Source organism: Recurvomyces mirabilis (genome assembly GCF_035927965.1).
Source record: "Recurvomyces mirabilis strain CCFEE 5264 chromosome Unknown scaffold_14, whole genome shotgun sequence".
Taxonomy (NCBI): Eukaryota; Fungi; Ascomycota; class Dothideomycetes; order Mycosphaerellales; family Teratosphaeriaceae; genus Recurvomyces; species Recurvomyces mirabilis.
This window is the reverse complement of record NW_027041948.1, coordinates 389,963-402,259: the sequence shown is the minus strand read 5'-3', so window position 1 is coordinate 402,259 and position 12,297 is coordinate 389,963. Positions and strand designations below refer to the sequence as shown.

The following is a 12,297-nucleotide window of genomic DNA, read 5'->3' as shown; positions in this document are numbered from 1 at the left end:
TACTTGTATTGCGGCGTGGCGTTCGGCTCCTTGAGGCATGCATAGGCAGTGTTCTGCAAGTCGCGATCTGCATCAGTGGCCGCGGTGAAAGTGAAAGCGTTGTATCATAACCTTGTAGCAGCATGGCGCTTGCGAGCATGCTAGAGTGGTCTTATACCCTTGTATTCTCAATTATACCGTCAGAAGACTCATGCTAGGTCCTTCATCATGGAAAAAAGAGTCGTTTCAGTCGTTGAACAAGTCCTGACCACTATCTCTCGCCATCGCCCTCGCATCCCATGAACTTGATCCGAGAACTTGCCACCCCTCGCCTTTACTGCTCACCCATCCACTGACTGCAGCGATCAGCGCAGTATGATCCTCTGCGGGTACTTTAATCCAGATCTCAGCTCCACGGGATTTTAAGATGTCGATGGGTACCGCAGCGCCATGTAGGCCAAAAAACTGGGTCATTGCTGCGGTGAGGTGAATTTGTGCGGTCACATCATCGAATTCCGAAGTAGGCTTTCCTGTTGTTGTGATGTGGCGTAGGTGTATGTATGACCATGGTGGATTGCGAATTGTGGGCTGAGTGAGGATGTGAGGCTTTGGTTTACGTTTCCGCTTATTCTTGTTTGTTGTTTGTGGTGAAGTGGTAGGCTCTTGGGGATCAGTCGTGGCGATATGGGTCACCTCATCATGTTCCTGGTCCTCTGGCATGATAGTCGGCTTTCCGTGTTATGCTTTGAAGGGCCTGTAGAAGAGGTACCGAGAGAATGGTTGGCTTTCAAGGGTAGGCCCGCGCTGACCCGTACAACTGGGTCCAGGCAGAACTTCACTTGATCTTTTGCTGCAATGAAGTGCAATATCAAAGTATTTTCTCGATTATGAACTTGGCTACAAAAATGCTCTAGGAAAGGGTCAGCGTAGAATTGTGATCTGGAGCCTGTTGGAGGATACAGCGGCAGCATGAGGACTCCAAGAGGGTCCTGTTTGCTACGATGGCTCAAGGTTCGTTAACAATCGCTCCGTGCAAGTAGATCTGATGTATGGGAACACAAGAAGCCACATTATAACTGCCTTCGCTGTGTTCATCATCGAGCGAGATGGATGCTCTTCACGCCACCGGGCAAGAACGACGGCGCCAATCCGTTGCCACCGACATATCTTTGGGCCAGGTACAGCCTGAGCTGGCCACGGTTCACATTTCGCGAAACACGATCAAGAGACCATTGCACTCAATTCGTTAGGTCATCGCCGCTCCGATAACCTACAGAAGCATGATCTGAGTCTTGTAATTCGTCAGTCGAGGTGAATATGCCCCGATTTGGCACCCTGGTACCTGAGGAATACCGACAGCTTGGTTGTTGTGAAAGTGAACTTCAGCGTATTGTGGTTTTGCACCTGGGAAGACCCATGGTACTTAAGCAATCCTCATTGCTCTTCAAATCCTCTTCCTCTCTTCCCTTTTCTACACCTCGACACTCTCGCCCGACCTCCGGACCCCTCCGCTGCCTGACTCGCTTACACTCGGCGCACTAACACACGACATTTCGCTGACCCCTCCTTCTCAGCCACTCACCTTGCGTGCCGCACATTCTACGCACGACGACAATAAGAACAGTACTATTGTCGACGATCACCACTCACTTGTTCAATCGCCATCATGTCGTCAACAAGCAAGGTCGACCTGAACGCCATTACCGAGCAGCTACTTAGCATTATCAAGACCTGTGCAGAATCCAACAACATCAAGGAGACGCTTCAGACCTTGCCCGAGCAAGAGGGTGTCAAGGACATCAGCGATGGCGAGCATATCAAAGGCTTGCGTACCCAGATCTTGGGTGTGTTTTTCCTTTTGAGATGTGTTACCTCGTGTAGTCACTGACCACTCCAGCCAACGCGGAGATCCTTCTGCCGATCCTCGTCCCCGAGAGTGTCGGCGAGTCTCTCATCGATGGTCGCATTGTGCGCACTTTGCCACCGATCCAGGTCATCACCGCCAACGCTGAAAACAGATTCGGCCTGATCGAGATTCACGCCTCCGTGACCTTCGGCGACTTGGCCGTCGGCCGTAAGTCTGCCTTGATGTTCATCTCTGATGGCTTTCCGACCGTCACCGAGGCGTTCCGAGAGCTGCTTGCTGTCTCAGGCCGTCTAATCACTAAGCACTACACCAGCGACAGCACTTATGCTCTTGGAGCCCCTGAGAAGATCGAAGGTGGTGGCTATTTCACAACCAATAAGCTTGGCCAAGACGTGAATGAGGAGTCTTCTTATCACGACAAGCAGCCCACTGGGCCGACGAAGACTGGCTACAAGCGCAACCTGACGGGCGCTCGCAAAGCACATCTCCTCAGTGTCGAGCCTAACGCAAGTTTCAGCTTCCCCAGCGACGATGGAAGCTCAGCCTCTCCCGCTTCAACAACCGAAGACGACAGCCCCATCCTCAACACCTTCCCAGTGGGCAGCCACAGTCCAGACAGCAGCACTTTCCCAATCAGTGACGACCGCTTCTTCCACACCCACGTCCGCACCAATAGCGTTTCCAGCATCACAGCTAACGCCGGTGCCTGCTACCCCAAAGATGTAAATAGCACCTACAAGAAGATGCGCTACTTCGAGAACTTAAACGGCCCATGCAACAACATCAATACGGACTGCCGGTATGAGAACATGAACTCCCGCAAGCCATCCAAGCCCGAGTGCCGCCCCGACTACATCGACGACTTCTTGAGCCCCAAGACCGAGGAGTATACCATCGTCCACTCGCCAGCCCCGCGCGAGTACACCGACGAATTCCATGCGCAATACGAGCGTGATGGACGCCACGATGATAGCTACAGTGGACGCCACTCCGCTCTCGACTGGTGAAGCAATGCTACCTCGAATCGCTAAACGCAGATGACGACGAGGGAATGTACGAGGATGATATGAGACTTGGCAGCATGAACAATGCCGAATGGACCTCTAATGTGCGAACTTCCTAACGCTTTTGCAGATCACGAGGTTTATGGGTGATGACAGGGATATCGCGAAGACTGGCTTTGTAGCTTGAGCTGGCTATCGCGAAGACTGGCTTTGTAGCTTGAGCTGGCTATCGCGACCGACTGGGTACGGGTGTTGCAGCATAAGGTTGTTGACAATGTAATGATATGTATATGCTATCTGTATCGCAAGCGCGAAAGTAAAGTGCGATCACATCTGTTCATGTTTCCATGCCTCCTTGATGGCAGACCATCGAATGCCACAGACTTGTTAACGGAAGGCTGAGTAGGAGCAATATTAATGGCGGCAGCGTACATCGTTCATATGTCGTGCTTGCAGCGACCAATCTTAGTTGAGCGCGACGATGCGACTCCAGCGCGTACTTGCGGAGGAAGAAGGTGAGGATGAGCTGTCTCCACGGGATCGCGGGTTTGTCGAGAGTGGCCGCAAGGTTGCGGATGAGGTCCATAGTTGGGTCTTGTGACGATGTATCATGTGCACGAGATCAACGTTCGGGAATATTTGGAGGGGAGGCGTGTCGGCGACTTCCTTATTGAGAAGCGCTAGTCATGCATCACGTAAGGCTGTAAGGCTGAAACATCGAGGTTCGTCCTATCTCGTGTGAGAATACACGCACATGCATGTGTGCAGCTGTCTACAGCGCTTTCCTCAGCGCCGAAGACACCGTATGGGCAGTCAAGCACAAACTCACAACTGCGACACTTCATCGCTCGGCTGATATGCTCGACCGACATACTTCTACGGCCTGTTTCGCACACATCCTAGTATGTTGGCTGCGAACATCCACTTTTTCCCAGCTGCCCGCGCAATGTCTCAAGTTTTTCCGGCAGCCACTCTCGGTACAGCCTGTCAACAGCTTTGTCGTCCAGATTCACGTCAGCCTGGAAGTCAGACAGGTGTCCCTCTTTCTTCGCCACGCCAGACGTCAGAGGCAGCCACAGTTTATTGTCCGCGTCGACTAGCAAATTCCACTCAGATATGCCACAGCCGGTCAGATCATCTGTGCCTACGAATTTCTGGTCGTGGAGCGTTGAGGTGATGGACGTCGTACGAGACTGCCATCCGGCGACCTTGGACCCGACCTCAATTAGTTGCTGGACCGTAGAGATGCCATCAAGAATAGAGGCAAGTGGTTTGCCATTTCCGATGTAAGTGAGCAGAAGTCCCGCGATCAGACTGCCGTCAGTGACTATGCCCAGAACCGCGGGAACTCCTGAACGGTAAGTGTCTGATTGATGGGTGCCAGCTCATGCAGCTGCAGATATGCGTTGATGGCAGTGAATGATGAGTTGTTTTCTTCGCCAGTATCCGCACTCTTGCCGGATTTCACGAAGCCCAAGAAATGTTGAGTCTATCTATCAAGCGTACGGACCTTGCATGGCTTCATGACGAGGTCCTTGCCTGCATCGATGACGACAAGATCCTCGGCCTTGTAGAGTGGTAGACGCCCGCTGGAGGTTTTCATGCTGTCGACGTGGATCGGCTGAAAGTTGTAACCAGGTTCGTCGACCGAGCCGCCCAAAACTTGACCTCCCACGACATCACTATCTGGATCCAGTGCTAACTTCACATTGTAGCTGGGCATATGCAAGTAATTATGCAGAGTTTTCCAGTGCGGCTGCGTAGGAGCCAGACGTTTCAGCGTGACCATGCTCTGGTTGATTATAAGATCGCATTGAGGATCCCACCGGCTCCAAGCCACTGCGGGTACCATACCCTGATCGCTTTCCTTTACGATCGCTTTCCAGTCTTGTTCGAAAGGTGAGTCTTGCACATCCTCCGCATGGACGGTAATGTGGAAGCGTTTGCCGTTGCGCATGAGTGTCATGGACGATGTTTTCGCCTCACCGTCCAGCTTCCCAGACAGTACGACGTGGGCCACGTCTTCGAGATATCTGACGGTAGGCATATCGTTGACCTTCGACTTCGGCCGTGTGCGAGTGAGCTGAGTATCTGAAGTCCCTACATTGTATCATGTATTCGAGCATCTACTGTTAGCTGCCTGTTTAGTCCATGGACCCGAAGCGATAGCGTCACCGTATCCTGCCGTCCGTGGGTGCCTGCAGCGTAGTCCAATCTCAAGTGTAGTTGCATACGCTAGAGTACTATAGAACTTTGCGCAATAATACGAGATGTATAGCAACGCCGATTAGTAGCTTCTCCTTTAGGGCCGCCATAGGTACGGTAAGCTGTAGAGCATATGGTTCGTAATCTGAAAGTACCTCGGTAGGAGTCTGGTCCGTAAGATTATACTCAATTCTCTTGAGACATTCGACATAGTCTTCGGAAGCGAGTAGCTCAACAGCCTCCAGGTAGTCACTTCCGTACTTGGACTATGGTTTGGCTGCTTCCGCAATGGATGTGTCAACATTGGAGCGTGTAGTTTGAGGAGTCGGAGCGGTGTCAATGTTGGATTGTGCGGGTTGAGGAGTCGGAGCGGCGGCTTGACTGATGCTAGGAGGATTACCGTACACAAAGTCGTAGTACCTTAGTGATAGGGCGATGCTTCCGGGCTGCAGTGGTAAGAATGGTAGAGGCGGCAGTGATGGGGATGATGGCGGAGACAATAGTGGAGATGATGGTGGGGACGATGGTAGCGGAAGCGATGTTGGTAGAGGCGGTAAATGTTCTCCTTCATGCTGGTCGCCGGTCAACGACATACTGGCAATGGTGATGCTGATAAGCGCAAAATTGCAGCTATCAGTGTTGTAGGAGAGGACCTCTCGCTGTACATCGACACTGCAGCATTCCAGAAGCTCTCGAACACGTCCAGAGGCAAGCGCAGCCGTGTATTATTCAAACTCGGAACAGTCTATCGCCTTCACGCTGTCGGCATGTACGTCAATGCGAATCACTATACTGCCTACTACGTTCATAATGGCCAGTGGCTTCTTGCAGATGACTTGACTAAAGACGCGACACAAGTTGTGATGCTTCGCCGGCGGGAAGCTCGAGCCGGTTGTTGTGGCTCGTACCTTCCTCTTCTGGTTGACGTAATGCGAACACATCCGGATCATTCGGGAAACGGATGAATCGCTACTTGCTCATGCCTGCATAGCTCGACCGAAGCACTGTTCTCACATGGCTTATAACTTGCTGCAGCAACAAGCTCATTCAGCTTCATTGTGAACACGCTATGTGCCGCCGGACCGTCCATGTGCACACAGAGGCAGCGGAAGCTCAGCTGTGATTTCATGCTGAGACCTGGAAGCGCCAGAAGATCCCCTCCGCAGAAACTGGTAGCTGGTGTGCTGGCAACGTAAGTCATCTCACATGGTGTGGTAGCACGGGATCATCCTCCCGGCGGACGACTGCATCTCGCAGCTGGCTGTTCGCCACCTCGATCCTGGGTGGAAGTGTATGAGATCGTGCGGGAGATAAGGTGATGGTGGAGTCAAAGGTTCCTTTCAGTAATGAGATCTCCTTCATATAATCCCGTACAAGCAATTCGCATGGCAGCATGGGACTCGCACAATGCGACGCTGCGTCAGGCACTGCAGCTTTCTGGCAACGGCTTACCTTGACAATGCTCGCGTCGTTCAAGATGCATAAACGCTTGCTTGAGCGGAGTACATGCAATTGTTGTAGACGCAGTCAGCAACAACAGCTCGTACACAAAGCGCTACGCGAAAATATCTCGAACTCTCACAATTGCATGGTTTTCGTGCCAGCCTAACAGCTCTCAAAACTTGCTTGCGCATGGCACTGTGATACGAAGAAGTTCGAGAGCTTGCAGCCTCCGAATTGGTGGAGTGGGCGCTACTCCAGACAAGGAGATCCAAACCCATCTCCCCTTGCGACATATTTCCTTTGTCTCGGCACGATCTGATGAGGCTGAATGTCCTTGGTTGAGTAGATCATCGACAAGGACAGAGCATGTCAATTTGTATCAGATTGTGGAAAAATTTACGGTCATGTCGGTTCCCATGTTTCGAGATTGTTGATTTTCGAGTGGGACCTAGCACTTTATTGCGAGTTGCGACCAGGATTGCGGGAAAGGCGAACTGCCGCGGTGATTCGTCGTATGAAGGGCTTGGACGGTGGCACGTAAGTCTCGGCGAAGTTGTCTCCTGCATGAAATTCAACGAGAAGACATTGTCCGTTGTAGCGCCTGCTGTCAGCTTGGTGGTCTCCATATATGTGCAGAGTCTACCATCAATCACGCGAGACTCTGCACAGGTTCCCGAGCTTCTGCATTTGTTTTTCGGGACGGATCTCTCAGCCTTAGCACGACGATCACGCCGCTAGGGAGTGCGCTTCGTCGCATAGCCGAGAGGCGTTGACCAATGAGTAGCGAGTGTGCCTGAATTTATGCAGAAGGTTCGGCGTTCGTGAGGTAAAAGGGTGTTCCTGCATGAACATGGGTATCTTCGTGAGCCACGCGTACGGACTCGATGGACCGCACATTGAAGACGTAGAAGATGTGATCGAGACGGGCGACCAGTCTCAGGCAGATGTCAGGATAAGGCATATCCACACATTCCTCCCAGTTGCTAAGGCAGTGCGATGCCAGTCTGAGTCCGTCCCCGCCGCAAGGGGTGGGCATGCAGAATAAAACACCTCAACCTCTGCTCAGTCTCTGATCGGGTGTTTGCTGCTTGTACCCTGCGGTGTCCTGTGTGATGAGCCGTTATTCGGACATGCTACGCAGTTTCCCCACACCCTTGAGACACCTTAAATTTGAAAGGGGTGCAGTGGCGAGGCGCTATTTAGAGTCTAGTAACGCCTGCTCGTCAGCGCCGAGACTATACAAAATCCTGACTTCCACTCCGGCGATCCCTCTGCTCACCACCTTGCACCAGCACTCACGTTCTCACGTCCACTCATTTCTGCGAGCAACGCTCCACCACGCTCTTTTAGCATCACATTCACTGCGTCGCCAGTCGCCGCACTGCGCCCATCCTCCGTGAGGACCATCATCTGCCAGAAAAGTACGTCTAGCCCGTTGCCCTGGGATCGCCTTTGTCTCGTTCACTGCGCTGTCTTTCATTCATCATAAAGACTTCACAACGTCCAGTCAACATGAAAGCCGCTTTCACCAGTCTCAGCTCACTGCTGTTCTTTCGCGTGAATAGTCGAGGGTCGCTGGTCGAGTAACACCTCGACTTTACTTCATTCTTCGCACCTCACCCCAACACTTGTACGGCGACGGCGACTGACTCTCCCATTGTAGTCAATACCAGCAAGTAACGCCATCTAAAGGATCTGGGATCCCAGCAATTCACGTATCACATCGCATCGCACCTTTGGATTCATCGCAACCGAATCCTTCAAAATGCGTTCCGCAATCATTGTAGGATCTTTCGCCGCCAGTGCCTTCGCTGCGCCTCACGCCCACGTCCACAAGCGTGATGTAGTGACCACCGTCGACATAGTCGTAGTGACTGATGTCAACTTTGTCACCGTCACTGGCGACGCGCCGGCCGCCCCTTCTGCCCCTGCTGTCACCACCTCAGTCAACAAAGCCGCGGTGCCTTCATCTTCGAGCGAAGCGCCATGGTGGTGGAACTGGCACCACTCCTACTCGCAGCCTTCGTCAAGCTCAGCTCCTGCACCATCCAGCGTCGCGCCAATCACCACATCTGTGGCCGTCGCCTCGACTTTCTCGACATCGACAGTACCAGCTCCGGCACCTCCCAGCTCTACGCCACCTACTTCTTCGGCTGCGCCAACCTCCACTTACGTTGCACCCAGTTCTCAGGCTCCGGCATCGACATCGGCTCCCGCTAGCTCTTCCCAGGCTCCAGCATCAAGCGCTGCTCCTTCGTCCACCACCAGCGGTGACTTGACCTCGTACTCTGGCGTCGCTGTCGCTCACCACAACTTGCACCGCGCCAACCACTCCGCCGATCCGCTGGAGTGGGATGCTGGCCTTGCATCCACTGCTCAGACGATCGCCGACACTTGCGTCTATGCCCACAGCATGGATGTCGACAACGGCGGGTACGGACAGAACATCGCTGCTGGTGTCGAGCCCGCAAACATCTCCGCCATCATCACCGACCTTTTCTACAATGGCGAGGTCGGCTGGTACCAGGACTTGTACACCCAAAAGCAGCCTGATATGACCAACTTCGAACACTGGGGACACTTCTCTCAAATAGTATGGAAAGGAACTACCCACGTCGGTTGCGCCACTACAGACTGCTCCAAGGGCGGCCTCGCCAACGTTGGCAGCAACGTTGTGCCATATTTCACTGTCTGCAACTACAAAGGCCCAGGTACGTCTCATTTCTCGTTCTTGTATATGTTCTGGAGCTGTGCTGACAAATTTATAGGTAACTACGCCAACGAGTACGGTGACAACGTCGGTGTTCCGCTCAACCAGGCCACTGCTCAGTGGAACACGGGCTCTTCGGTGCAGTAAGCATTCCAGCAACGATCGAGTGAAAGAGTCTTCAGGGGCTTAGGGGAGGAGGATCACGTTGGCGCAGAGCATAACGAAGTCCTGTGGCGCATTGTATGGATGCAGCAAAGCTCGACACCCAGTCTGGGTCATGGTCGCCGTCTGCGAGCGATGCTTATTCAGGCATATCCATGTAGTCCGCTGTGTGGCAAGAGGAGGAGTCTATTCGCATTGTCGGGAACAAGTTCGGTTGTATGGTTGCATGGTTTAGCAAAAGATGGCTGGTCTGGCTTACGCTTACTTTGATCTTTTATCTTCGCTTCTATTTGTGCATATTTACATCAGGCCACTTTACAAGGTGGCGGTGATAAATGCGTCGAGATCGCTACGCTTACCCATGATCTGATGACACGATACAACATATTGTAGTCTCTCAAAATTTCTTTCCTCCTGTACCACGCATACACCTCACACTTCCGAAACTCTCGGAGCCATGTCATTATACATTATCGAATGTAAGAGTGGCAAACACGCAACGCCACACCACATTATAGAATCATGGTGAGCCACATAAATGAGACTGCTAGCACAGCCGTTGTGGCAAGGAGCGAAGTCGGCGTAGCAATGCTGCTCGGCGCTGTTGACTGTCCAGTGGACTGCGTGCTGACGGACGTGGAAACGCTTTGTGGGCCCAACATCTGGGTAGTGGTAGAGGCGGAAGAAACTAAGCCGAGCGTACGAGTGATGGAAGACAATCGCTGAGTCGTTCCGTCCACTATTGCGACAGGGCCCGTCAAGGCTAAGGAGATCGTCTCGCCCGATATCGTCACCACACCACCTGGTCGTAGGACAACAGTACCAAGTTGAAAAGAGCCGTCTGGATCCTCGGTAATGGTCGTGCCAGGCAGTGAAAGTGCCAGGCTTATACTGGTCGCAAGTGGCTGCGGAGTACTTGTGATGCCATTGACGACTAGATAGCTGGCTCCTGGACCCAGTGAGAAAGTACTGCCTGCAATGGTCACTGGATTGCCTCCTGGTACCAGAGAATCAGCAGCACCGACTTGAACGGCGGAGGCGTGTCCCGCAACGAAGGCTGTCCCATCGATCTGGAGATAACCCGTGTTCGGGTCAGATGCCGAAAAGCTCGATGTAGTGTTCGCAATGGTGGTATATGTCACAGGTAATGCAGTCTTACCATTGACCATCATGTATGAATCGGGTTTAGTATGGCTAGCAAGAGATATGGTCATCCCCGACACCGTTAGAGGAGCTCCACCTGCGGTCAGAGTCATGCCAGTAGGAAGAGCGATTGTTGAGGTTCCAAGCACTACTAGAGTCGTTGACACAGCGAGACCGGACACTGCTATCGAAATACCAGACCACGCCGTCGGCGATAATGCTGAGTATACCTGTGTCAAGCCATCGACTAATATCCCACTTGACTGTACCACCACTTCGCCAATGCCAGCCAAGTTTGTCTTTTGACCTACAGCCAAGGTCGTGGAGCCGATCACAACACCTCCCGTGAGGCCGATAGAGACAGACAACTCTTCGCCTTGGGTCCCTGTAAGCACAGCACCAGTGTCAAGTACTGATGCGACATACTGACCTCCCGCAGCAGCACTTTGAAATGTTGAAGCAGGATCGACCAGAGCGGTCAGCTGCGAGGAACTGACTTTGGGTGGTAATTGTAGCAGAGAGCCTATGATGGCTGCGGGATCCGCTGTGGCAATATGTGTGGTGGCCAGTGAGGTTGGCTGAGGCAACGAAGTCACCACCTGAGTCGTACTGGTGGAGGACCCATGGCCCTGCATACCTATGACACTCGCAATGACCCCGCCTATATCTTGCGAAGCTCCGTCTGATGCGGTCTGAGATCCCGGATCCGCTGGGTTACCAGCAGCGGTTGCCGCACCAATTTGAACAAAACTGGGGCTGCCACCCGAATTGGTATGCTGGTTAATCTCACTTACGCTCGAGACTGATTGAGCACTCGCAGGCGCAGTACTGAATAATCCCAAGGATGAAACTTGCGAGATATGTGAATTCGGCAAGCTAGATGCGGATGCTGAAGCTATCGGTATCAAATTCGAGTGGCTTGTAGATGTAACATGTGATGTCGAGATTGTTGGACCGGCTGCAGTACCAGCAGGACTGTCACCAGGTCCCGCGCTAATCGTGGGAGCCTGGGTAGTAGTCGCTGCAGCGATTGCAGTGGGTGTAGTCACACCTGCAGCGGAGGCTACCTGTGTCAACGGCCGTGGGGGATCAAAAAGTAGGTTGTCCGAGAATAGTTGAAAATCACACGTGATGTTCTCGTTCACGATAGTCTGCAACGACATCTTGAACAACTCTGGGGGTACAGAGAGGGCCGGAGCATAATCATCCCATATAGTTGAGCACCAATTCTCCAATGGTAGGTCGCTGATGCTTACAGAGATAATGGTGGTCATCGGATGGTTGGAGGCGTCCACCTGGGTTTTTGTAGAAATGATCGCTGTCGCTGATGCAGTGTGGCATTTCGGTTGACAGCGGTAGGCCTCAGCTGGAACGGGATAGTTGAAGTCAGCATAGTCAATCGAGCGCGGTGTGCCTATCGCTCCACCATCTCCGATACAGTAGCTAGAGACGTCATTCGAGGGTCGTGAGAACCAGATTCCTGTCGAGGCAGTGGTGCCGTTGCCACTAAAGGTGTATGCCCATGTTCCTACAATTTCGATGTAGGCAGTCGGACTGGTCAACGTTGTGCTCATTGTCACGATAGTGTTCGGCCGGCCAGATATGGTTTCACTCATTGTCGTAGCGGACCTGTTCCTGGCGCAGATATTTCCTGACGGCGCAAGGACAGGCCAGTACCACAGCACAACGGACACTCCTGCTTCAGCGCAAGAAGGAGGGCCAACCTCTACGCCGGTAAGAACGGGTGGTGCGGAGACCTGTCCACACTCTGGTGATTGGGGCCA

General features: G+C 52.8%; 4 protein-coding genes across 4 annotated transcripts; 2 read left to right on the top strand and 2 right to left on the bottom strand.

The window, feature by feature from the left end:
• Window positions 1-1,645: 1,645 nt before the first annotated feature.
• LTS14_005792 (uncharacterized protein) lies at window positions 1,646-2,853 on the top strand (the record flags this gene model as incomplete). Its single annotated transcript, XM_064838490.1, has 2 exons — window positions 1,646-1,823; window positions 1,877-2,853. The coding sequence occupies 2 exons, from the start codon at window positions 1,646-1,648 to the stop codon at window positions 2,851-2,853; spliced, it is 1,155 nt and encodes a 384-aa protein (XP_064693944.1).
• Window positions 2,854-4,177: 1,324 nt separating this feature from the next.
• On the bottom strand, window positions 4,178-4,897 carry LTS14_005791 (uncharacterized protein; the record flags this gene model as incomplete). The annotated part of the gene is made up of 2 exons (XM_064838489.1): window positions 4,178-4,339; window positions 4,361-4,897. The coding sequence occupies 2 exons, from the start codon at window positions 4,895-4,897 to the stop codon at window positions 4,178-4,180; spliced, it is 699 nt and encodes a 232-aa protein (XP_064693943.1).
• A 3,366-nt stretch (window positions 4,898-8,263) lies between these two features.
• Window positions 8,264-9,355, top strand: LTS14_005790 (uncharacterized protein; the record flags this gene model as incomplete). Its single annotated transcript, XM_064838488.1, has 2 exons — window positions 8,264-9,209; window positions 9,267-9,355. 2 exons carry the CDS (start codon window positions 8,264-8,266, stop codon window positions 9,353-9,355), a joined length of 1,035 nt encoding a protein of 344 aa, XP_064693942.1.
• A 527-nt stretch (window positions 9,356-9,882) lies between these two features.
• Window positions 9,883-12,129, bottom strand: LTS14_005789 (uncharacterized protein; the record flags this gene model as incomplete). Its single annotated transcript, XM_064838487.1, has 2 exons — window positions 9,883-10,898; window positions 10,944-12,129. 2 exons carry the CDS (start codon window positions 12,127-12,129, stop codon window positions 9,883-9,885), a joined length of 2,202 nt encoding a protein of 733 aa, XP_064693941.1.
• Between the last annotated feature and the right edge of the window lie 168 nt (window positions 12,130-12,297).